At 36.8% G+C, this 26,184-nt stretch overlaps 1 protein-coding gene across 10 annotated transcripts in view; it reads right to left on the bottom strand.

The window, feature by feature from the left end:
- Positions 1 to 2,479: 2,479 nt before the first annotated feature.
- The window catches only part of KCNMA1 (potassium calcium-activated channel subfamily M alpha 1), a 413,353-nt gene continuing 389,648 nt past the window's right edge, over positions 2,480 to 26,184 (bottom strand). For 3 of the 10 annotated variants that reach the window (XM_059477353.1, XM_059477351.1, XM_059477350.1), the window contains 5 exons: positions 20,245 to 20,439; positions 18,577 to 18,695; positions 16,599 to 16,823; positions 14,461 to 14,489; positions 2,480 to 8,841 (listed from right to left, as the gene is read on the bottom strand). In XM_059477353.1, coding sequence (XP_059333336.1) covers positions 8,687 to 8,841; positions 14,461 to 14,489; positions 16,599 to 16,823; positions 18,577 to 18,695; positions 20,245 to 20,439 — 723 coding nt within the window. In that variant the 3' untranslated portion in view covers positions 2,480 to 8,686. Of the gene's footprint in view, positions 8,842 to 14,352; positions 16,824 to 18,576; positions 18,696 to 20,244; positions 20,440 to 26,184 lie in introns of those variants that run through there. The other 7 variants (XM_059477354.1, XM_059477352.1, XM_059477360.1 and 4 more) reach the window with 4 other exon arrangements.

Raw genomic sequence — 26,184 nt, forward strand, 5'->3', positions numbered from 1 at the left:
CATTTGAGCACACATTAACAGAACTATTTCTTAAAAGTCCAGCTACAACAAATTGTATCAAATAACTGCAAGCAGTTTCATTGCTTGGTGCCCTGATCTTTCCTGCAGATTATTTGGGCAGAGTCCAAGTATGAGAAATACCTGCAAAACCTAGTAATGTATCCTTGCAGAAACTGATCCAACACTAGAAAGAGGAATTCTAATACAACTGGTAAATGTAAAAGGGATTTCTTTGTCATACTTGCCATCCATACAAATGGGTGGGTTACCCAGCTACCCAAACTTTATCTGTGTCCATACCCCCTCAGTAAAACTCTCCAGCTCAATTGCCACATGTAATAGTCTACTCACCTAATCATCTCTTATTTTTCTCCTTCCAGGTTTCCACGTCAGTGCATAAGTTTTTAAATAATTTGATAATTTTCATAACCTGCTTTGACTTGATTCTCTAACCTGTATTTTAAGAAGCAGTTCATCAGTGTGGGTGACTCCATGGTAGCCTCACCTGAAAACTTTCCAGGTTTCCTAAATTCCACTGTCTTGCCCATGTTTATTATTATAACTTCATAGCAACTATGTCCATATGCAGAATGATGAAAGGGTGGTTTTTTTTTCATTATCTGACTAGAATATTGCTGAAGAAGGAATGAAGCTTGTGTATTATGAAAAGACAGAACAGGGATATCCGAGCACGTACAGTGGGGGAATAAGAAATGAATTTTACAGCATCCTTCAGAAATTTTATCATAAGGAAAACTTGTCTTTGAAACCTTCTCTTCCTCAGTGGGAAAATAATATATATGTGAAAATCATGGGTTTTCTTGGCTTCTGGTATCACCAGAGTTTTTAATTCCAAACAAGCTTTGCATTCAAGCTATTCACCTGGAGTGAAGGGCTACCTAATTGAGTCTGCACACATGGATTATGCATCCTACATGAAAGTCTTTGATCCATGAGAAAACATTTGTTGATCTGTTTTGCACTGTATCTTGCAATGAGTGCTTTTGCATATATGTATTGTATTGCATTTATGTATATGTGTATATATATATATATTGTATTTATGTATCTGATGTCTAAAAAAAGAATTTACTGGATAACACTTGAGTGAATAAACTGAAAAATTAACAGATATGTTTAAAGTTTCTCAAGAGTCAGTGGTTTCAAATGCAATAAAATATTTTACAAGTTGTTACTGTGGCTTGATTTCCAAGTCGCTGGGGAGAGACTAAGAAGACAAGGATGTTGGAAAGAGGAGTTTCTTCTTCCAAGCAGGAAAGGAAAGTGGAAATTGATTAAAGTTGTAATAAAATTAAGAAGTGCTTTGGAGTGTTCATCCCTCTCCAGCATCTCCATTGGGATACTTTGAACTCACTCTTTCGCTGACTGTTTTTTTTTTTTTTGACAGAATATGTCTGGTTACTGGAGACTTGTGTCTCATTGGTGAAAAAAAAAAAAGGGAAAGTAAAACCTGGCAAAGTAGACCCAGAGGTAGGTGAAAATTTTAGCATAATGAATGTTTTGAAAAAAGTATATTAATAAATCTGTGTTTTAAGAGCTGGAGCATGGGGGAAGGGGAGTGCTTTTTGGAGAGGTCAGTCTAGTACATACAGCCAGAAATCAAGCTCAGGGTCTTTGAGTGCCCTTACTTAGAAATAGGTCTGAATGTCTTCTGTCTTTGAAGTAAGAGAAAATTTACAGTCTTTTTTAAAATAGAATTTTTTCCCTAGAGGCATCAGGTGGCAAAGGGCAGACTTGTGGTAAGTAAGGGAGGACTGAAAAGAGACTAATTTTTTTTTGTGTGTTTTTTTCCCTTTGTTTTAGATTGTTGGTTTTTGTTTGTTTTTTTTTTGGGGGGGGGGGGCACTTTTTTGGGAGATTAATGATGTCAGCCTTAATGACAAGGTTATTTTTTTAGCAGAATGCCAGCCACATGCACACAATCTTACAGATTCCAAAAGGAGATTGTTTTTTCTTAAGCCTAAAACCATACAGTTGCATGTAGGATGATACCTAATTCCCTGCAATGGAAACATAGTCCAAAACTTGCAGATAATTTTTAAATGTAATCATCATGAGAAAGTAGAAAATCTTGTGCTGTGTAGCAAAATTAGCAATCCATCTTAACTTGATCTATCAGAGCTAAAGGTGATATGAAATGGTCTGCTCAACCATGAAAAGTAGTTAAATTATACCAACTTTCTCTGTATTTCTGTATTTGTGTGCCATTTGTTGTATTAGCTGGTATTAGTATGCCATTTGTTGTGCAGAATTACTCATTTATAGCGCCCACAGCATCCTCCATTGCAGCTGATATTAATTACTGTTAGCCAGGAGTGTGATTCTGGAGTGTAAGCAAGAGAGAAAGTCTGTGGGGTTAGACCTCAGTCAACGTATTAACAGCATTTGTTTCATGACTTGGTGATACAAGTTGCAAACTTTTCTAGAAGAGAAAAAAAAAAACCACAGCAATATCTCCTTCTTTTAGAACACAAATACATAAATTTTAATCTGAGAAAAATACAAAATGAAACCATGTACAAGTTATGTACAAACCCTTTTTACAGGACGATATATTTTTCACTGGATATTACATATGACAAAGTCAGGTAGATCATTTCTGAGCACCAGCATTTGTTCTCTCTCACCAACCCATGATGGTAAAAGTAAAGTGATGAAGTCATACTCCTTTTTCTTGATGAACTTTTAAGATGCTAGCTGGTTCTCAGTGTACCCTTCACCATCTCCACTTCCAAAATATAACTAATGTAGACATGTGAAACAATCAGAAGATATTGTATTTATGTATTTGCATGTGTGTGTTTTTTCTAAAGGAAGAAAGTGGTTTCATCAGTTTTGAACTCTACAGAAATGAGAAAGTTAAAGTAATATATTTTTTCCTATTTTTTTCTTTTTTTTTTTCTTTTTTTCTTACCAGAGGTTAGAGTATTTGCATTGGCTAAGCATGTGTGTCCCAAGCTATGGGACCATGGCAGAAGCAGAAATTTTTTAACTGCTTGACATAACTTCTGCTGACATTCTTATTTGGTTCCTACTAGTTATCATCCAGTCAACAAAATGCTCATATGCCACAATTTTTTGTTCTGAAAAATCTATGGGTTTTATTACATTTATTCAACTGCCTATATGCTGTGCTCTGGGTTGTTTGCTTTTTTTACTTTATAGAGATGTCCTCTAAAATGCATTGACTGAAGCAGTTAGAAACCTTGTCTCAACATCATAAAGGTTCTAATTAGATGCAGCATTACTGTTTAGCTTCCTAAGTTAGATATTGCTCTAAATTAGAACCAAAGTAAGAAAAGAAATACCTTATATTTTATATTTTCTTCATTTTCCCTGCCCCTTCTCCTTTTGGCAGCCACCAGCACCACACCACTGTGCCGAGCAGGTAGCTCAGAGCAGCAGTGCTCACTGCTGGCTCCAGTGGAATTCACCTGGGTTACAGAATGCTGCTCAGAGCTGCCCAGCCTCAGCGTGGCTGCACGCTCTGGAGCAGAGAGGACCTGTGCAGAATAGGTGCATCACTGACAGAAATACAGCTCTGATAAAAGCTGGCACTGACTTACCCACACTAAAGGCCCACACACCATCCTGGGCAGTGACTGCAGCACAAGAGCCACTACATTCCTTTCCTTACTTCAGATGGGGCTGGAACCCACACCCACTGCTATTGCTCAGCATGAAAATACTATGAATGGAATATTAGGAGACCTGGTGTGCATATATAATGACTTTAAAAATATTTACTTTAAGCCTGTGATTATTCAAGAATCTTTAGAATTAAAAAAAAAAAAATTAAAATTAAAAAGGTGCTTGTTTGCATGTTGGGGATTTTGGTGGTTCAGATGCCACAGAAAGGAAAAAAACAGAAGGCTTATAAAGAGTTCTCCTTTCCTCTGAATTTTTTAATGCACTTGCCATTGACTTTGACAGATATTCCCAGGCTAATCCACTGCAACACTGGGAACAGATTTGTGTTTTCACTTTGTCCCGTTCATCACCTTTCACACTCTTGGTTGTTTTGTTTAATCACATTCAAAACTAGAAATGAAAGGTGAGACACACACTTCTTTTGGTGCTGAGGAAATTCACAATGATAACAGCTGTAAAAACAAGACGCACACACACACACACACACACGCACATTGACCTCAATATGTGTTCATTTCAAATACATTGGGATCCAGGAGCCCTTAGCAATTCACTTCTTAAAACCATTTAAGCACCTGCTCTATGTTTCAGTTTGTGCCCATGTGAGTCAGCTAGTCCAGAGCAGTTGTTAACAATTTTATGGATTGACCAGTGAGTGGCCAAGCAGTGAAAACACAAATCATTGACCATTTGTAAATTATTGCTCTTTTTTTGTCATAAATGTTTATTCACCAGTTTATGCAACCAATTATTGCAGTAGTTGTTAGCTGTGGTTTAGACACACACAGCCCCAGCAAAACCTGAATGAGACACACTATTTTACTTTCTTCTTCTCCTTCTACTACATGAAGAATTCAAGAAATGCAAAATCTTCCTTTGCAGACCAAAACCAGCCAACCTCATCCACCACCACCCAGTAATGTATAATAAAAGTCTAAATGTTTTTTCAGTGTCTCCTGTGCCTTGCCTTGCAAACTACATTTGTCCTGTCCTGCCTTTGGCTGAGGCCATTTAGTTCTTTTCATTGACCATGCCTGGCCCAGATCAAAGGGTTTGTGCTTTCTGTCCCATGTATTCCCTACTGTTGGGCATTGATGCTGATTTGAAAGACAAGGTGTTAAAATGTCAGTGACAGTTTTAGAATGCTTTTAAAATGTACAAGGAAATGTTTTTATCTTGTTTTTCCCTATTAACAAATACATCATATACTTATTATTTTAGAAGGAACTACACAATCACATCAAGGTGTTAAAATTTGCATTTAGACTATGAATATCTTCTTTACTTTATACCTCAGCTTTTGCTGTGCTTGGCACTTGCCACCAAATCTATCAGAGGACAGTTTTATCCTTTCCTCTGGGTGCTCAGGGGCTTCAGGGGCCAAATTAAACCAATAGGCATGAAACAGAGAGCCAGCACACTTTCTGGCAGTGTGGGAGCAGAGGACTGCAGGGTGTGAGGAGGGCCAGGAGCACAGCCCAGCTGCAGCAGTGAGAGTTTATCCTCTGCAGCATAATCTCCATGCATGTCTCATAATAAAACTAACCAGGATGGCTGGCTTCTGGTCAAACCAGGTGGCAATAGCAGGAAAAAATTCTTCTATATGCCACCCTGCAAGTCATATTTTCTTCTTTTCTGTGCCTTTCTTCACGCCAGCTCATGGAAAATAAAAATGATGACACCCTCTTGTGATGACTCTGTCAAATCCCTGCACACACCTGTACATGTGTGTGTGTCTGTACCCACATACATATCTGTGTGCATGTGTGTGCCCTCATAGATAGATATGTGTGTGTGCATGTGTGGACATGCATATATGCAAACACACACACACACAGACACACTATTTATCCAACACATGAGTTACCAAAAACATTCTATAGCCTGTGTCAGTAGTGCATGCAATTAATGAAAAAAAAAAAAACAAACAGTCCCAGAAAACAAACAAACAAACAAAAAAAAACCCACAAAAAACCTGGAAATTCTAATCCTCCAACCCTCTTTTTTTTTTTTTTTTTTAAATCTTTGCCTTCTGAGACAGGGGAAAAAGTTATTGATAAAGACCAAGAACTTATTTCTGTATCAGTCATCATGTGGTCTGTCAGCTGTCCCTTTCCCAGCATTTTTCCCAGCTTTGATATAACTTCAAATATCCATTTATTGGTGCTGGCCTTATTATAGTTGTTAATGGCTGAATATCAAAGATTCCAACTCCTTTTCTATCTGTTGCTCCATCTAATTTCCAGACATCCGTCCTGCATCTCTGATTATCAAAAATAGGAGTAAGAAAATATCACTGATTCTAGCCTTTCTGTAAATGGGAAATGTAGACCCATAACTCCACCTGCTTCTCTCTGTCTTGTTTGCTCTCTGTGGGTGTTGTTTAATCAACCATTGCATATGGAGCTCTCTGTGCTAGAAAAGCCCATGAATGTGTTCAGTCTTGTCCTTTATTTACAAACAATAGCATGGCATTTCGGGGTGTGACTGTTAAATTGGACAGGCACACACAAACCTCAGCAATGTAGGGGTGCTGTATTTGACTCATTAGTATGTTTTACCCAGTGAATGTTCACTTCTGAAGGAAGGACACTCAGAAGTGGCACTGTATATGATAAGGTATAAGACATAATGTTCTATGCCCCTAGAGTAAACACCAGCCTTCTCAGGAAAAACAAAATTCATATGTATTTGGTGAGGTTGAACACAAATTTCTACAATTCTCCTGTACTCAAGACCAGCTTTTTTCATTCTGGTTGTAATATGAATGCAGTTCATAAATGAAAAAGGAGCACTGACTTCAAAGAAAAGGCTTAACATGACCCAATGCAGAGACTGGATGTAAATTATAACGTGTCACTAGCTGAAGCAGCATATGTTGGAAGAACTCACTGGAATTATCTTCTCTTTTGGGGACTGTGAAATGCATTAAACATGCATCTAAGTAATAATGAAAAACTGCTTGTATTGTTTTGTTACTCTGTAGGAGAGTAAAATATTTTAAACAATCCAATTTTACAGATACTGTATTAACAATTCTCATTATTGTCTTTAAATAGCTATTCTACAAAATGTAACAACAAAATAGTCACAGTCCAAGAAGTCACTCCAGAATAAAGCCTATTAGGTGTTAGTATGGTTATACTTGTACTGCAGCCAGTGGACAAACATTAAAGCTGAGATAGTTTGGCTTAATGTTGGATTACATAGTGGACATCATTGTTTTCACAATAAATTCATCATTTGCTTTGTATTTGTTTGATTCACTGATATTTCTCTAATGATAAAAATACCACGGTATGTTTAATTGTGGTGTTTAACAATTCTGCAAAATTACAAAGCCTAAAGTTAACTTGCACGATGAAAATCTGCTTTTCCTGATGACTCTGGTTTTGTGGTTTTGGTTTTTGTTTCCCTACTATCACAGCCTTTCCTTTTTTTTTTTTTTTTTTTTTTTGTTTCCACACAATTGTGTCAGATGTTGCTTATTTGAGATAGAGAGAGTAACTAAATCATTTAGAACATAAATGTTTGGGTGGGTGGATACTGCAGCACAGATATGAAAGATCACATTTTTGTCTGATGGCTATAAAGCTTGTTGGCAACTTTGTGAAACTGCTGACACAAAAGGCACCCATCAAAGGCCTTTTGCATGTTATCATAATAAATACATTCATCACTTTTATTATTTTTATTTGGTTTTTACTGTACTTTTGTGTGTGGTGTCCCAGCAAAGTAAAAATAAATAAAAGGAGGAAAAAACCTAAGAAAAACTACTGCTAAAATAAGATGTTGCTTATTGTAGGAATTAACTGAGGACAGCATGTTGTGAGATTGTAGAGCTGGAGCTAAACCAGTTTTTATCCCAGACTGAATTGACCAAAAGGAGATTCAGTGTGCCCTTTACCAGGGTATGAGCTTTTGCTAAAGTGCAAGGCTCTGGAGCTAAATCTCTGTACATATCAGGAAGAATTTGTTCCATCTCAGACCAATGAAAGGCCATCAGCACTTCTGAAGTAAGGAAGTAACAAAATGTGGTAGATTAGATGGTTTATAACTGATGCTTCCATGCACTATTTTATGCGCTCTGGATTAAATCACTGTAGTAATGGCAAAAGAAGAATTGCCAAGCTTGCCTTCCTGAAATTAGCCACTGCTGATGGCTGCTGGGAAGTGAAGTGCAATTGCCAGGTTTGCCATTCCTAGCAAGTGCCCTGCAAGCCCCTGGCCCTGGCTGGGGGTGACATTCCCTGTGCCTGTGTCCCACCGTGCTCCCGTGGTGCCACCGTCAGAGGGGCAGGGCACGGCCAGGGGCCACTGCACCTCCACACAGCCAAGGGGATCTGCTTATGTTCATAAAACAAAGAATATTTCTCAAGAATGTTACATGTACAAAAATATGACTTTCAACTCTGAAAATAAATAAGTTCAATTTATTAAGAGCTGGTGTCAATGCTGAACAAAATACACATCTTCTGATAAAGAAACATTTTGGTGAAGTGTAGGGTTTTTTTCTTGGGTTTTTTTTTTTGATTTACTAAAATACAAGTTGGACCTTTTTTCTTTTTTGTAAATATATCATTTGTCTCCCTTAATTACATATCCTAATAACTGTGACCATCATTCTCCTTTAAGCCAAAGACTGAGGGTTTGTTGGGTTTTTTTTAATTCTTAGGAGTCTGGCCACATATGCCATTTTTTAAAGGGAAAATACTTAACAATGAAAAAAAAAAAGAAAAATATATTTTTTTCTAATAAATAAAAATAATTTAAAATGCTAGAGGCTATACATGAACTAGTTTTGATTATGTTCATTTATAAATGAAATAGTTTCCAAAATACGTGGAAGCAATATTAAAGGCAGACAAACAAAGATCTGTCTACTTTATTTTCCCATTAAGCGTGCCCTTCTTAACTTCTCCATCAGTGGTTCAGCAAGTAAGAGGAATAAATGTCACATCACCATTCATGAAGTTTGTCAGGCTTTATAAAAATAGTTCTGGCTTCGAAGGAGTCAACATTCATCTTCAACTTCTCGTATTGGTGGTATCAAGCTGCTTGTCGATTTGTATTGATTGATCTGATTGGCCATGTGAGTGCTCATGGGCTTGATTTGAATGTTTCTGGGATAGGCATTATCCGGCTCATCTGTAAACCATTTCTTTTCTGCTAAGGAGCAAAAAGGGGTAGAGACAGAATAAGGAGGGGAAAATGAAAGTGTTAATTAGTGAAGCACACATCCACAGAAACATTAAAAAAAAAAAAAAGAAAAAGGGAGCAGTCAGTAAAGTTTATAGAAAACAGAGATCAATAGAAGGTGATTTTGACCAATTACTAGCAGTACAGTGCATTAGATTAATACCTCTGAAAATACAGTCATGAAAGGAGGATGACCCTTGCAGATTTGATAATAGAAGCTAAAGAAAACTGCCAATATGCTAGTTTGCTTGTTGGATGTAAGAGAGCTCTTTTCTTGTGCCCATGCTCAGGTGATTCATTTATTGAAAAAAAAAAAAAAAAGATACAAATCAAAGTCTAAACTAAGAAGCCAAGGAGAGCAGCTGGGATAAGGGTAATACAGAAAAGAGCATGTGAGTCTATGCACAGAGGAGCACCTAAAGAGTCAGAGACTTCTCTGAACCATTCCAGCCTTGGGGTGGTGGCTACAGCTGACCCAGAAATTCATGCAGGAGAACATAAAGAACTAAAGAACTTTCTGCAGTTGGTGCTAGAATAAATAGGAGTTGTATTCCTGCTGCCAGACAGGCATTAAATCCCTACTCTGAAACACAGGTGCTGGGGCTCTGCTGAACTCTGGAGTTTAAAATGGGCTGGGGAACACAGCAGACACTGCAGGTGACGGTGGCAGGGACTCCAGCTAATCCTGAATGGATCAGCCCGGATAGGTGACTGCAAGGCAAAGGAAGTGAGGACTTAAAGGAAAATTAGAGAGGAAGCTCTTTCTTTTCTGTCCTTGAGCAATGCCTTGAGCATGAACACAGGAGGAATTTTTATGGTGCAGCTTTAAGGTGGGCTGGGAGCAATGTGGGAGGATGCTGAGAGGCTGCAGCACTGCAGCCCTTTCCCAGCTGTTCAGCACTGTAACCCCTCTGTTGCACTGCTCCATTGCAGCTATGGACAAAAGCTTCTTAAAATTCGCAAAAGAAAACAAAATAATTCTTAAACCCTTTAGAGAGCGTTTTCTGCTGTAATTTCTCAATGACAGGTATGTAACCTTACAAGAAAACTTTATTCCAAGACTTGGGAACTCCTGATCTAGAGAGCAGCTGATGGCCATTAGGTGCACTTGTGCCCTGACAAGCATTTGTGAACAGAGTTCTGTCTCCATTCTTGTCCTCCTTCCCCAGGTTCCAGAGGTGGGTGGGCAGAGCAGTGGACACTTATGGTTCTGGGCATTTCATTATTACATGGGAGGTTCAAAGTGTGTTGTACCAGAGCTGCTACTCTTACATGTATGCGCTACTTCTCACTCCAATGGGGAGTCCAAAATGCTGCAGAAGCTTTAGTGCCTCACTTACATAATAGAAACTGCTACTTTTCTAACCACTGAAATGCTGCAGTGTCTGGAATCAGAACAGGAGTGGAAAGAATGCTCATTTTTTAATAAATAAATTATTTAAAATTAGCAAGCAAAATTCACCTTAGAAACCCAAGGACTGAGCACAAAAGCTCAGGAGGTAAAGGAGAGGAAATAAATTGAAAGGCGGAGAAAAACAGTGGAAAAATACCTGGACATAACTGCACAAAAATAAACAAAGACCTTTGAAGTTTCAAGTCTCTCAAGAAGTAGCTTAATCTCCAGAATAACTGGACTTTTCAGTTACTTTCATGAATAACAAATTAAACCACTTCCACTTTATATAGATTTTTAGAATTTACAAACCAAATCCCCATTCCACATTAAAACCTATTTTTACACATTTTTAAAAAATTAAATCAAACTCAGGAATTATATTACTTATTAATGGCTTATTACTGAAGGGAAATGGAACTACTGTATTGTTTTTCTCGTAATTTTCTAAAATGCTTTTCACTTGTGTTTAAAAATATCCTACTAATTTGTGACCAGACTAAATAATGCCCTGCCCCCTTAAAGGTGCCTGAGTCTGTACGCTGTTCAATCTCCCATCTCCCTCTCTCTCACCTATTATAATTAAGTTCCCTTTGATTTGAACAGATTGGACGATAGGAATTCATAATGTTACATCCTGCACACTGAAGCTAACTGATTAAGTGCTTTAAATTATTCTTCCTGACAGAATGATAAAGTTACAATCTGTTCAGAGATGATCTACAGCTTGCCAGACTCCTACCGTTTCTTTCTACATTCATTTATCTTTTTGTCAAGCAGTTAAAAAAAAAAAAGCCTCAATTCCATAGATCTTTTAAAGTAATCAGAACATCTGAATTATTAATGAGACTTTAAGGGAATGATTCCTGATGGGGGCCGGTTTAAGAAAGGTTGTAGGAAAAAGAAGTCTGGGAATGTGTACACATCAAAATAATTTCAGCTCCATTTAAAAAACCATTTTGTTCAAGTGTGACACATGAACCATTATGCATTTGTGGAAACCAATTTTATGTGATCTACGATTAAACTAACCTTTCAGAGAGGTGTAAAGTGTGATGGTTATCATGTTTTAAAAGCCTTGTGAGATCACATAAACAATTTCAAACTAACAGTTTTCTAATGGTTTGTGTTTAAAATGATTTTGAGGCAAGTTAAGCACCGTGAACTTTCATTGCTACCTTGTTTTTTTTAACACATGGTGCAAAAACTTTCCTTAAAAACAGAACTTGGTGCAAGTTAATTCATTGTTGTAGCAAGTAAGGGGAGGCTTGTGTGAGTGCTAGGAATCAGAACTGTGTTGTGTTTCTCAGCAGCCAGTGTAAAGCACTTCAAAATGCCCTGCTTTCCCTAAAATTATCCAAATAAGCTATTTATTTATGTGTTAAATTTAAAATAGAACTCCTATATAGGGAACTGTTCTTTAAAAAGACACCACCCAGTCTCTTTTTGCCTTTACCTGGCAAGTAATACATACAGAACATTAATAATAAATGCAGAAGCTAGTAGATTATAATGTCTTTTGCTGTTTAGATTTCTTTTTGCCAGTGCTGAAACCCTGACCCAAGCATTATCATTTCCAGCATGAAATGCTTAAATCCAGCTTTATACCTTTCCTGTTCCTCTCTGCTGTCATAATTATCTTTGACCACATAATGATGAATCTCCTGTGCAAATTCATTGGCCTCTCTACTTAACTTTGAAATGTGAGCTTAACACCCCTGATCTTTACTCTTGGACACTATGATATTCTGCTCCCAGTCATTAAATGTTCTTCTTGAAGCCCCTACACACTTTTCAGTCTTTTATGCTAAGCTTAAAGCCTGATTTTGGTATGTGTTCCAGAGTCTAAATACAGATTTTTATCTTTAATATTTACTTTTTCCTTTACATCAGCTCCTTTTTAAAGTCTTTATATATTGCTATATTCACCAAGTATTTTTAAGCTCTCTGTCACATTGAGTCTGTTTCTCTCCCTTTTGTAATATGCATATTGATCCTTACCAGAAATGTTTCTACATTATAGTGACAACAGGCATAGTTTTGTACCTTATTTTTTTAAGAGCTGCTAAAATGTCCCTGATCTTCCTACGCTATTTGACAGGCTTCTTTTTGACAGCATCACCTGAGAGAAATTGGAACAGCTCAGTAACTGAATGTATCAGATGGCAGAAAACACTTACTCTCCTCTCAGACATCTATGTTTGTAATGGCCTATCAGCATCAGTGCATCCATGAGGGTTCAAAAGGCTAAATGCTCACATTACAAATAAATAAAAATTAATGTTTTTGTGGAACACTCTTCCCCTCAGCATTAAAAAAAAGGATATAAATAACCAAAGTAAAAAGATCAAAATACAGTTTTCTTCAACTTGTATAGGATTGCAGCAATTCTCTCCAAGAGATTCATTGTATTGGTGCTTTAAAATTTCTATCATTAATTTTGGACTGAGTAGCAACTTAGAGCTAATGTCACTGTGAAACACCCTCTCTTCTAAGCAGAGGCAAAGAAAATACTACCCAAACACAACACAAAGGTTTTACTATATTTGTATTCTCACCATAATCCCAGGTTACCGTTCAACTGTTTAAAACATGCATTTTTTGTCTTCAGTGACACTTGCAGTTTCAAATTAGTTTACATGTATGTGTTTGTGTGTCTCCTCCCTGCATGTAACCATTTTGTTTATAACTAAGCTGAAAATTCTTCCATGTAATTTGTTCCTGCATGAGAAAGAAAATTATTGAAAGTTTCTCCACCCACCTACTCAGAAATTCTTTGTTTAGCAGATTAATATTTTACATGTAGCAGGCAGTAAGAAATTTGCAGGGAAAGAGAGAATAAACTATTTTTTCTATGAAGAACTTTACTTTCCTCCAGGGCAACTAAAGTTTTGTGACAAAGATAATGTTCTGGACTCGTTCTTGATTTTTTATTTTTTAAACTACCAAAATTCTTAGTTTTGACAATGGGAATTTCACTGGAAAATGCCTGACTCTCTCTGTTCAGGTCAACAGGAACCCATGCCAAGATCCTGCAGGTTTGCTAGACATGGTTTTGTGTCAACGCTAGAATTTGGTTTCCAATGCTGAAACCATGCTGAGACTGATAGAAATGGCAGGACCTTCATTTAAAAACCTAAAATGTCACTTCCTGACATTGGTGATAATTCTTCACTTTCAAAAACTAACCATTCTACTATGGTTCTCTGACTTGGGCTAGAACAGGAGATTTCCTCTTACTTTTCAATATAAACACCAAAATAAAGTTGATTTCTCTACTTATAATGATCAACCTCCATTAGTATATCCATATCAGAAAACCTTCATCACTATAATAAAGTATTTGATCAATCTGACTATAGTCAGCAGTGGAAATTATACACAATACTACTAAAAGTCAAAAGTTTCAGAATTCTAACTTCAGGATAGAGGACAGAGGTGGAGTAGACTCCAATGTAATTTGAAGAATTTAGATTTGATTTAGATTTATATTAGATACTCCTCTTCTGCTGCTCACAAAGTAGTCAAGTTACTTCTCTAATGTACACTGTTTATGTGTTTTCTATTTGAGCTGCACTGTTATACAAATACTATTTTTTTGGATAAAGATCATTATGTAGCATGTGACAAGTGGCTTCATATTAACACCCTTCTTTCTCTGCTAAATGGAAAAGAGATAAAACATTAATGGAAAAGCATTTTGGTGTCAAAGCCATTAACATTCTTCCAAAATGTGTAACTGCTCTCAACTATCTTCAATCAATTCTGCCAACATAAAAAGATGCTCATGTACATACATGGGGAGTAGGAGAGTAGGGAGGGGAAGGTAGGAAAGAAACTGGAATGAGGAATGGGAAATTAAAGTAATGTCTGCACCACGATAGGCATCTTCATTGAGCAGGAACCTGGGTGTTTACAAAAGGACACGTGCAATTAGAAAGGCAAGCAGATGAGAGGAGAAAAAAACAAAACAGGGTTGAGAAACAGCAGCAGCAGCAGCAGCCAGTTTTACTTCTGGTTTGGTGGGAAAAAAAAGGCAAAAGAAAACCAACAAAACAATCAACCAAACAAACAAACCAATAACTGAATAAGGTTTGTAACTATTTTTTTTAATTTCACAAGTTTTCACAAGGACAAAGTTATAGAGGGAAACCCACAGCAGTTGCTAGGTCATGCAGAACCATTAATTTTCATACCTTGGCCCATTCTATTCATCCTTGTTGCACTTTAGAAAAAGAAGTAAGCTATGTAAGTTTTACAATGCTTTTAAACTGTCATATTTCTGGTTGAGCACTTTAACTGGCACATCCTTGTAGCAATAAATATTCTGAGGGCAAAACACCATAACTTTCTTTGCAAAAAGGAACACGTGAATTTTTCTTTATGATGAAGAGCAACTGTAATAGTCTCATTTGTAGGGGAGCAACCATAATTTGCAATGCATTTCACTGATTGGACTTACAGCTGCGTTCGAATGCACACTCACACATATAGACTGTATTCCAATCATTATGCTCAGCACTGCACAGTGGTATTCTCTGTAGCCCACTTACACGGTTCCAGGTTTTGTCAGTAAAAGTGCTTGGCTTTATTGTCAATTCACACAGCAAGCAAATCTTCAAAATTATCATGCGTGGGGAAGGGGAAGGTAGAAGACAAAACTAACCATAAAAGCACCTTGATTGGGTTGGCAGTTACAATGCTAATCATTCCAAATCTAAATGTTTTTCTGTCTGCATGCTTTCTCGCTGGATAGCCAGGGAAGAGGGTATGTGTTTCTGCCCTCCCTACCCTCGGAAACCCTCCATAAACCTAGAGATAGCGGTATATTTCAAAATATACATTGGCTTCTGAAGTTTAAACCAAGAAAAAAAAAGTAAAAGCAAGCCTGAACTATCATTCCTATGGCTGTCTAGGGCAGGTTCCTTTCCACTACTTTATTTAGCTCCCTGCCACAACTTTTTTTGGCTACATGTGTCATTGGTGACAATTTGCAAGAACTGAATTCTGGCAAGTGCACGGAACACGACGCCTCAGCACTGTGAGTATTTCCAACCCAGCCCTCTTGTTCTCCTCATTAACAGTCTGGGGCACAGCACCTTTCCTCCCCAAATGGGAGAGACTTAAAGGCACTCAGTTGTCTTCCCTGTATTCCTGCATACTGGCATGCACCTGCTGAGAAAAACAGGTAGAACACGCAGCAAGATTTCTGGAGGTTCTTCACGTATTAGGACCCTTGTTGGAAGATTTATATGAACACTAACTTGGAAAAGTTAAACTACCATCTGGGGAAGGGAACAAAGTCCCTTGAGATCTGATATGCAAGCATAGAAAAATGCTTGCTCTTTTCTGAACATTATTTATTCTGTACATAAGGTGACTAATTCACCTTTTAAAGACGTAAAAGTCCCAAGAAGACAGTTTTTAATGACTTACATCCAATATTTATGATACATATGGCTTTTTATCCCAAATGTCAAAAGTGAAAGAAAATATACCTATTCATGTGGCAATATAAATAGACAGAATAATAATTTAATATGCAATTAGACTCTTTCTAAACTTAAATTAAACCATTGGAGTTGTAAAACTTCATGCCCTGACAATTTCAGTGTTAAAGGGAAAATATACCATCTCCAAAAGACTAGTATTTTAGAGAAAGTTCTTGAACAAGCAGAAAAGTCCCTGATATTGCTTTGGTATAAAGCAGATGTCTAGCAATAATCTATACAAGGAGTGTAAGCCCTATATAACATAAGCTTTGAGAGTGAAAAATCAGCAGGGATTTTTTTTTTTTTTTTGCATGGTTTTTGTTTTGTTTTTTTTTTTTTTTTCAATAGGAGAGTTTTATAAGCTTCAAATAAATGTATGAGCTTCTGTAAATATAAGTATTAAAAAAACCTACTGCAACATACATCAACACTTCTGCACTAAATGACTTTCTTTGTGTAACTCTGACATCAAGAGCAAGTGTTCATGTTAAATATACTCTATTTTCGGATATGTAGAGTAACTGCAGTGAGTTATTTATGTTTTCAGTGTGCCTATGGGTTTGGAATTCTTTTTTTATTCTCCCCTAGCATCATAAATAACTTTTGGTCCGTCTGCTTTGTTGCTGTTGTGCTTAAGGGTTTTATGGTGGTGAAATAAAAATGACAATCACATGCACACTGTCATACATATGCAAAATATGTGTACAAAAAAGGGAGAACTCCATGGGAAAACAGGGAACATTACTGCTGGAAACATTAACCGGGGAGAATGGGTGGTGAATGCAAGTTTCACACACAGTGGGAGCAGATACACATATCAAAGTCTATCCTCCTGCACATACTTCTGTTTGTCCCGGGAATCTCTGCTCTTGGTGCGGTTCGGTCGGTTGGCTGTCGATGGGATGGAGTGAACTGATGAGCTCTTCTTGCTGGAAGAGTAGGAGGAATGGGAGGAATGAGAAAGGCTGGCTCGGGACTGGCCAGCGTTGTGGTCAAATTGCATCAAACAGAAGATCAAGTCCGTCGGCACAAGCTCGAATTCATACGGTGGGTTTGTGATAACATAACTGGAAGGAATGGAAGACAGAAAAAAAGAAAGTAAAAGAAAACAGGTTTAGATTTATACTAAAAAATTTCTTCTAGAGTTGTTAGCTCAGGAACACTTAGCCCAATTTTTGCATTTCTATTTGTACCTAGTTTTAGCTCACATAATTCCCGCTATGGTTTAGGACCTTTTTAAGTCAGCTGTCACTTTTTTAATGTTTTCTTTCAGACAGACAAAATGCTTGAGAATTATGTTCTTCAAGTGAATCACATAACGATTTTTCAGAGAAACCACCATACAAATCATGGTCCTTTTCTGACTGCACCATAATGCAATGACTCTAGTGAATATATTTATATACTGACAAAAAAACAGTACCATACCCACCACAAACAGTATTTAAAAGAATGGCTGAAAGGCAGAGAGAGGAGGATTTCACATGCAGCTTATTTAAATACATATCACATTTAAATACATATTTACATAGTTATTAAATATTTAAATATAGCAAACAGAACAAGGGATATAATTATTGGTCTGGATTGTGACTGTAGTTAAAACAAGTTAAGGAAAATACATCAATAACTTTATAGGAAGGTTAATTTTGTTCATTCACTCCACATGTACATTCATGGCCTCAAAGAGCATTTATAAAGAGAAATCTGCACATCCAAGAATCCAATTTATTGCTTAGTATAAATCCCAGGCCTGAAATAAAAACTTGCTCAATTTTAAGAATCCCCACCTTCACCTAATGGCCTTTCAGGGTATGAAGGACTTATAAGAGCAGCTGCTAAATTTTTTCATGCATGTGAAAAACAGACTTGAGCGAGGCAATCGGCATTTTCTGTCCAAGCAAGAAATGAGTAAAAATTGAACGTGAAGCTCATGACTTCTTTTCAAATTAATTCAATGCTCATAAGAAATCTGCTTAGCTGCTTCAGGGACAGAAGTCCCTTATTACGCCAACAAATAATCCCAAATATAGTAACTACAGTGTAAATCTAAACTGCAACTCAATTTTTCTACCCAATTTATTCAAATTCTTACAGAAGAAGCCTCTTTGGTGGGCTGCAGGGCTGTTTATTGCCATGTTCACCCAATAATGATGTTTTCTGTAGAGCATGAAACAGTAACAGATGGTAGATTTGTGATACTTCTGGTATGGGTCTGTGTGTGTATTTCTAGGAAGCAGTTAATTAAGACACATTTCAAGCAAGCTGCTAAACGGCCTTCAGTTTGCAAAGATGGAAATGTGTCTGCTCTATTTAAAGCACTAAGGTCAGGCTTGGTGCTACTGAAGTAAAAATGTAGTCTACCAAGAGAAGGGTTTCCATTTACTGGAAGAAATTATGCTTAGACACAGATGGTACTGATGGGAAGCCCACAGGAGCCTTATTTGAGCATTCAGAAAAAAGACTAGCTACTGTAATTTAAATTATTATCCCACAACTTAGAGTTGATTCATATAAGGGAACTGAAGTCCTTTCCTTGCAGGCAAACAGTGGATCATCATAGAGCAAACAAGCTAAAGATACACTCTGAATATTTAATTAAAAATTTTTGAATAAAATCAGCTGACAACTTACACTGTGATATCCAGCTTATGATTTAAAGTCAGATAGAATCATGGTGAAATCTTTAAAGAGGATTGTGGAAAAGTTATACAAAAACGGAGCAAGCTCTTTTTTATATTTATTACAGGCACTGGGCTTTTCCTTGCTGAGAAGACTGCAGAGCAGTGAAGCAGAGATGTTCTAAAAGACCAGACTCACCGTTTAGTGCATTGGCTGGGAGTACTTAGATGTGCATCCCTTAATCGATAAATTCCAAAGCAAAGCATATTGTATGTTTTCAGTGCTTTACAAAACAGATCTCCATAACAACCTCCGTCCTAGAGGAAAGAGAGGAGATTAAAAAAAAAAAAGAGAAAAGCACATTTTTTTCCTTTCTTTACTCCGTCAGGGAACAGGTCATGCAGTATGAACTTATAAAAAGGGACGATGTATAGACAGTCTGTTGTTTGTCTCAAATGAGAGCCCAAGGAAATGAAAAATCTAAATGTTTTATTTCAAATGAGTAAATTTGAAAAGTGTGAAGTGAAAAGTGATGATTGTTATTTTGGAGAGCCTTAGTCTATAAAATAATGTCAAATTAGAAAGAGTGAGTGATTTGCTTTAAGCTGGAAATCTAAATTTTTGTACCAGACAATGCATATTCTACAAATTACATTAACTGTGGTATTAACATTGTTACTATCTTTGACCCTTTCTTGGCAGCAGTCATACTGTCATCCAGACAAAAAAAAATTGAGGAGCACAACAGAAATTAGAATTCAATGGGTTTAAAAGGATAATAAATTATCTGCTTCTGTAAAATTATGACTAAATGTATGATTAGCAAAAAATAAGTTTAGATTTGCTCATTTGTATATCCAAAATAGTGATTCTTAAATAATCATGAGTGTCAATGCAATCTGCCTTCCCAGATGTAGTGCAATTGAGGCTCTGGTGAAACAGCATTCAAAAGATTGGTGTTGCTGAGTTCGTTTGTGGAAGTGTTAAGCTGCATGCCAAAGAGTTTTTGATGTGCTGCTAGTCTCAGCTGCAACTAGACTGCTACATCAACTGAAAGGCTGTAGGCTTCTATCTGTGCACTCCTGCCCTAATCCCTAAACTGGGATTCCCTGTCATTTCTGTGAAGGTCATTCTGCTCTTTTTGGACAGAGCTGGTCAACACAGGGTTAATTTAAGAAACATCAAATCCTACATCATCATCAAAGCAGAGTGGGTGCTTTGGGATTACCTCAAGATTACATAATGTGGTCCAGAAAACATTTCTAGATATTTTATTTTTATATAATGCACTATTTTTAAAAGACCATTTATTTATCTGGTTTGGGATTTTAAATTTTTTTTTTGCTTGTTTTTTGACTTCACCCTTAGAACAGTGCAGTCAAATTATCAGAAAATTATGATTTCATAAGAATTTTTGTTCATCCAAAACCAGCAGAAACCAAACCTTTGTTTTCAAGCTAATAAGCAGATTTCAAGAACTGGAAGCTCTGTGAAAACACTGAATAAGCTTATCAGCACCCAAAAAAGGTATATCTATACCTATTGAATAAAATTAGAATTCATTATTGCTATAATGGTTATATCATCCATATCAGCTCATCCATCTCTTTAGCTGACATTGAGGAAGAGCCACAGGATTTTCTGTATGAAATACGCAGGCAGGGATCCCGGGCAGTCGTACAGCTTCTGAAAAAGGTAAAGAGCAAACCTGACCCTCTGTGCTATAAATTTTTAAACAATCCAAAAGCTCTATTAAATTCAATAATAGAAATTATATGCTTATTGAGATGGATTTTTCACTCAGTCTGAGAGAAAGCTAACAGAGCACAGACCAGCCTTGGTCCTGCATTTCCCTCATGATCTTACCCCTAGGTCTGCAAATGGCCCATCATACAAAGCCAGCTGAGCAACTCGACACCTGTCCCTGTTTGCAAGTGTCTGGGGTGTGCTGTAACCTCCTCTCAACGCATTTTCCTCAGCAATCAGTGCTTCCAGCTCTGGTGTGGCTCCTCCTGTTACCAATGTCCGTATCAGTGTGAGGATATTGTCATTGAAGTATGTCTGCAGAGATAAAAGAAAGCTCTTTAAGCAAACACCATTAAAGTCACAACTGAAGACATCCAAATTACAACTTTTCCGGGTTTCTGCTGTTTAAAGTTCTTGGCTGTCTCTTCAAATAATTTTATATAGAAAGTGAAAAGACAGCAGCCTCCAATTACTCTATTTTCTTCTTTCCCATTAGGCTCCTATACTAGATCCTTCCTTTTAAACACCAATTCAGGCTGATTTTTATTAAAGTACAAAAATTTGAATGATTTATGTTTCCTATAATTGGTGTTAGTAGTGATGCAATGACTGCTTTCCTTCTCATCGCCCTCATGTCTAATAATGGACTTTAGGACATGTAATTGTAAAATTCAGACCACATTTAAAGCTTACACAGGCTAGATTGCCTTTTTACTCTTGTCACCAATTCGTTGGGGAGCTGCCTTTGTGCTGCAAATGTCATTACTTATTACTGTGGCTGGACTCTAGCAGTCTAACCGATGTATTGTACTAAACATCTTATTACGAGACTTGACAGTGTTCAGACATAAGCATGTATCAATTAAACATCTTGAGTTCATTCCAGATAAATGTATGATGAGTTTGGGATCCTGGTGGTCCTTTTAAAAAACTCTAGGGTATAGGGTAAGTGTGGTTTATTAGGGAAGATTTACTCCACACTGACATTTTGCCAGCATCTGTAGCATTGCTGGTCTGTCAGGCAAACAATGGGTATTTAAAATATTAATTTAAATCCAGATGAATGACTTTCAAGTTCACTTAAAAGTATACTGGTATAGTTCAGACATACTCAGTTAAACATCTGCAATGTATTGTACTGGGCAAAAAAAATGTTGAACAAAAAAAAAAGGAAAGACTGTCACTTATAATGTCACCAATGTCTGAGTTTTCAGAAGCTTTGAAAGTGCAAGGAACATAAAAGGAAAAAATGAGCTCACTGTAGAGTACACAGGATTGACATTACTAGATTTCTGGATTTTGTTGAATTTAGGACTTATAACAAATGCCTGTAATCCAACCAAGTAAAAATGAATAGTGAATTCTCCAACAGTGCTTGTTGTCTAAAGATAAGACTTTTAAAATAATACTTTTCAATGAAATTCACTGCTCTAGCCATATAATGTAGCTGCATTTAATACATGGGTAAACTGAGGTAGAGGTTGAAATATTTTATCCTGAGATCAAAAAGCAGAACTGGCTTCCTATCCATGTTGCTTTGATATTCTTTCTTTGTATAATGAAACTTCAGTTTCATTGTTTGCTGGAGATGACACATAAAACAGAAGAAAATGAGTTCTACGCAGCAATGTTTTTCAATTTACATTGAAGTTTCCTAACTTCAAGCTTCTCTGCTTATTTACATAGGCATATATGCCATTCACCTGTTGACTAAATTAAAATGAGAGGAACATATTCTTACTGTTATACATGCCCTAAAGCAAATACTTGCATCTCATCAACTCCAATTATTTAAGTTAACCTGTGTAAGGCACTACATATCTTAGCTACAAAGCATATTGTAAGGAGTAGTCTGACATAGGCAGAAGTTCATGAAGATTCAGCCAGTCTAAATCAACAGCTGATCTCAAATCAGCCCTTACACATGTGGATGCACTGGGTAACAATTCAAGTGTAATACTCAAACCTCTCTTAACTTATGGAAAAATCAATGTGACCCCTTGCAGGAATGTAATCTGGAGCGATTACATGATGTTTAATAGGAATTGCCACTGTGAGAGAGAGAAGACATTCAGTCATGATTGCTTATTTTGCAATTACTTCTTTCTTGATGTCCCAGAGATGAAATCAGAGTCACCCTCTTTGGCGACTGTGCTATACCTCTAAGGCAAAGCTAAGACACTTATTAGCAAAGGAAGCAGCATTTATTGTGGAACAATAGCTTAATTTGGGTTTCACACCATGGCTGATGTGGATGGCACCATTCAATCAGATGGATGTATGCAGCCAAAAGATATTTCTTGGGTTTGGTTTTTTTTTGTTGTTGTTTTTTTGTTTGTTGTTGTTGTTGTTTGGTTGGGGTTTTTTTGTTGGTTTTTTTTTTTTTTTTTTTTTTTTTGCAATCATTGGGAGAAAATACTCCAAGTTTCAGGACTGCTGCAGCATTGCATCTGATCAGAAAATGTCCAACCATAAGCAAGAAAAGATGGGTGAATAGGAAGCTGTAACTTCTCACCCTCACTAAACAGGGTTGCTTCCTTCTGTACTAAAGTATTTAGCACTCCTCAAGAAAAAGCTGTCTGCCCATGCTTTTGATTGTCACAAAAATCAGACTCCTCATTACATCTTGCAAGTTTGGAACTAGGGGAACACTGAAAAGCTGAACTAGCTGATATCCATTTCCTCTGGAATAATAATACACTGAAATTAATTTGAGTGTGATCTTCTACTTGCTCTGTGGGAGGGTACATGGCCTGAATATGCCAGTACTTATAAGAAACAGATCTACAGAATGTCTTTGGAAAGGTGCTGTTGTACTTAAAGTAACAAGGCACTTTCCACTGATGGAAAAGAATCCCTTTTGTTGAGTGTAAAATCAAAACTGAAGAAATACTTGTTTGCTATCGTCGTTAACCAAACCCCACACTGGACATGTGTGCGATACCATTTTAATCAGCATCTGGAATGAGAGCATGAAATAGGTGTATTCTAAACACAGAAAAAAAGAAATGCATCATACACACTGAAACTGGGTAAATAGCAAGGAAATTGTGACACAGATATCTGAGCTAGCAGTGCCACCTAGCCTTTGCTTCAGAATTGTAGTGCAGCTCTTTCAAATGTTTCAAGGATGCTTTCCTATTTGTTCAATCATTTTTAAAGTATAATTACCAGAGTGCTTATGTTTTGCAGTTAATGCTGTCATGTCTTTTAAACTAATTGGTCTTCTACAGAAAATTTAACTGAAAATTAGCACATCTTTTAATAATATTGCTTTAACTTTAATAGCACTTTGCCTTTCATTTATAATTACACTAAAATTCTCATTTTTCAAGTTATATCTGCCTTTTTTGTGTTTGCTAGTGGGTTTTTAAATGAATTTCTTTTAAGAAGACTCCTCCTCCTCTTCCACCACATGTGGTTTTTAACCTCACTTTCAAACAAATACTTTAAGTTGCTTTTCTCATTGAGTTGGAGGAATAATATACATCCAAACCTGAGGAATGACTAAGCTAACATCAGTAATTCAAACCAATAACAAAAGGGTATTTGAGACAGAATAAACATCAGACAATAAATAACAGCATTTCAGCATTTGAAAATCTATTAATTCTTAAACTATTGTCCAAACTTTAAAGAAGTTTGGGACACTTTAAGTTACAAGATGCTGTTTACTAATTCTCTGAACAGAATTGCATGGAAAATAGTCTTGTGTTCATAATTAAGATTAGAATAGTTTCTTTTCTATATAAATAAGACTGTGAGGATCCCTTAGGGAGAATTCTTGAGTATGGGACATAATGAAAAGTTATTTTTAACTGTTTTAATGATTTTCTTCCATTCTGTACTTCTGTTTATATGAAGAAAATGTAGGATTTGGTAATACAGAAAACAATCAACACCTGAAGTTCTGGCACACGGAAATGGATTCCAGGGTAGTGAATGTTAAGTGGTATCACCTGTCTCCAGCAGCACCTGGGTCTGGTGCAGTGCAGGTGTGGGAGGGACCCCAGCCTGCCACCACTGCTGCACTGCTTCAGTGCCCAAAGCAGCAATGGGGGAGCTTTGGCTCTCAGGACAACTGCTCAAACCTTTGAAGGTTCTGTGTGTTGAAAACTGGTTTCCTTGCATGTACAGGATTGTATGGAATAACTATCTCAACAAGACCCAGAAATAAGCCCTTCTGCTCAAATATTTGCTCCTCTATCCTATGTCACATAACTTTTCTATAGCTGAAGATAACATTTTTAAAAACCAGTTACATAACCTAAAAGATGCTTCCAATCCCGCACTTTTTAGTTACATTTCACTTAGTGAAAGGCATGCTCTGCTTTCCAGAAGTGGTGTTGCCTTGAGACTGCATATGCAACGACAAAATAAATATTAATATATCAGGCATTTAAGTACCTGATGGCACTAGATGTCTCTTCAAAGACATAGCAATGATTAGCTGGAGCATTTTAACAATGGCCTCTGCCAGAGTTAAAACATGAACCAAGCCCAGAGCCTTCCCACAGAGCACAGTAAAGCTCTTGAAGCAAACCTGGTGAGATCACTGCTCCCAACTCATCAACAACACAGAGCAGGTTCTGAGCTGGTTATTGTCCTCTGAGCAATGGTGTTTGAGCTACTGCACTGTGAATCCTGGCCTTGTGGGAAATATTGCCTTTGCTGCAAAGCCAAACTGGGTGTAGATGACCAGTACATGGCACTTTGAAAACTAAACTACATTAAGCCTTTTACCTTTGAAATAAGGAAATAACAGAAAATTTCAAACTTAAAATATCCAGTACTGTCATCTTATAGGAAATAATGCTAAACCAGCAGAATGTAAAGATCTCCAGCAGTCAGTCTTGAATTAGAAAGTTACCACATTTTCTAATCTGAGACTCATGAGTTGGGTTAAATGCATTATTTCAATATTTCAAAACTATTAAAAAATTATAATTTAATACTGATGAATACTGTAGAACTATTATTATTATTATTACTGTCCAATAATGAAATACTTAGGCAAATTATTCTGAATATATTTTGTAGCTTTTTTCCTACACGTACATCTATATGCATGTTTCAAATGACCCACAGATCAGAAATAATACTGTATGCATGGCTGTTATTTGACTTTTGTTTTACTACAAAACCCCACTACTGTGGGAAGCGATTGATTCTTAAAGGAGCAGTTCATGAAAATTTGCATTGTACACTATATAAGCAATTTTCATTACACAGATATCAACAGAGATCATAAAATGGAATTTTTCTATCAAAAATAAGCAGTAAAACCCACTGAATCACTAAGTAGATAGAATAATGAACTATATACTTGTCTCCAAGTGAGCTGGCAAAAGGCAGCAGAGCACACATTATATACTTCTTACAGAATTCCTGTGCAATTAATAGGATGAAAGCATGCCTACAGATCTCACAATTTAGCTAGGATTTGGGGTTCAGTTTCCCACACTGGAAAGTATGAAGTCAGACACGTGAAATAGAAGCTGTTTGCTAAAACCAAATGTACTTCCGGAAAAAAAGATAATAAAGGTAAGAAATAACATAGTGAAAACAGATTAGTTTGTGTGAGAAACACTCTTTTCCTTGGAGAAGAAGTAAAAGGATAACACACCTTCCCCATGAGAATATGGATAGTAAAGGGAAAGCATCTCACACATTTTACACTTTCTGAGTGGTCAGGAAGAATTGTTCTTTTCCAACTCCTTGCTGGGCCTTTGAGGAATAAAGAGAAAATAACACTGCCACTGATCAGAAAACTGGTTAAAGAAAAGACAGGATAGTGAATAATTCTAACTGACTGAATCCTTGCCTTTCTTCTTGATTAGTATTTTTTTGAGAATTTTCTACTCTTGTTATCACATTTCTCAGGCTTCAGGCTGCACTGTCCCTGACACATAATATCACCACTTAGATATGAAAATGTTCAGAAAAAGGACTTTTATAGAATGGAACTGCAAAAACAGAGGGCATGTTATCCAAAACTAAGAGTTAATAAAAGCTAGCAATAACTAAAAACACTAGAATTTCTGAACAGGCATGCTGTAC

The sequence above is a fragment of the Ammospiza nelsoni genome, chromosome 8 (assembly GCF_027579445.1).
Source record: "Ammospiza nelsoni isolate bAmmNel1 chromosome 8, bAmmNel1.pri, whole genome shotgun sequence".
In the NCBI taxonomy this organism is placed as follows: Eukaryota; Metazoa; Chordata; class Aves; order Passeriformes; family Passerellidae; genus Ammospiza; species Ammospiza nelsoni.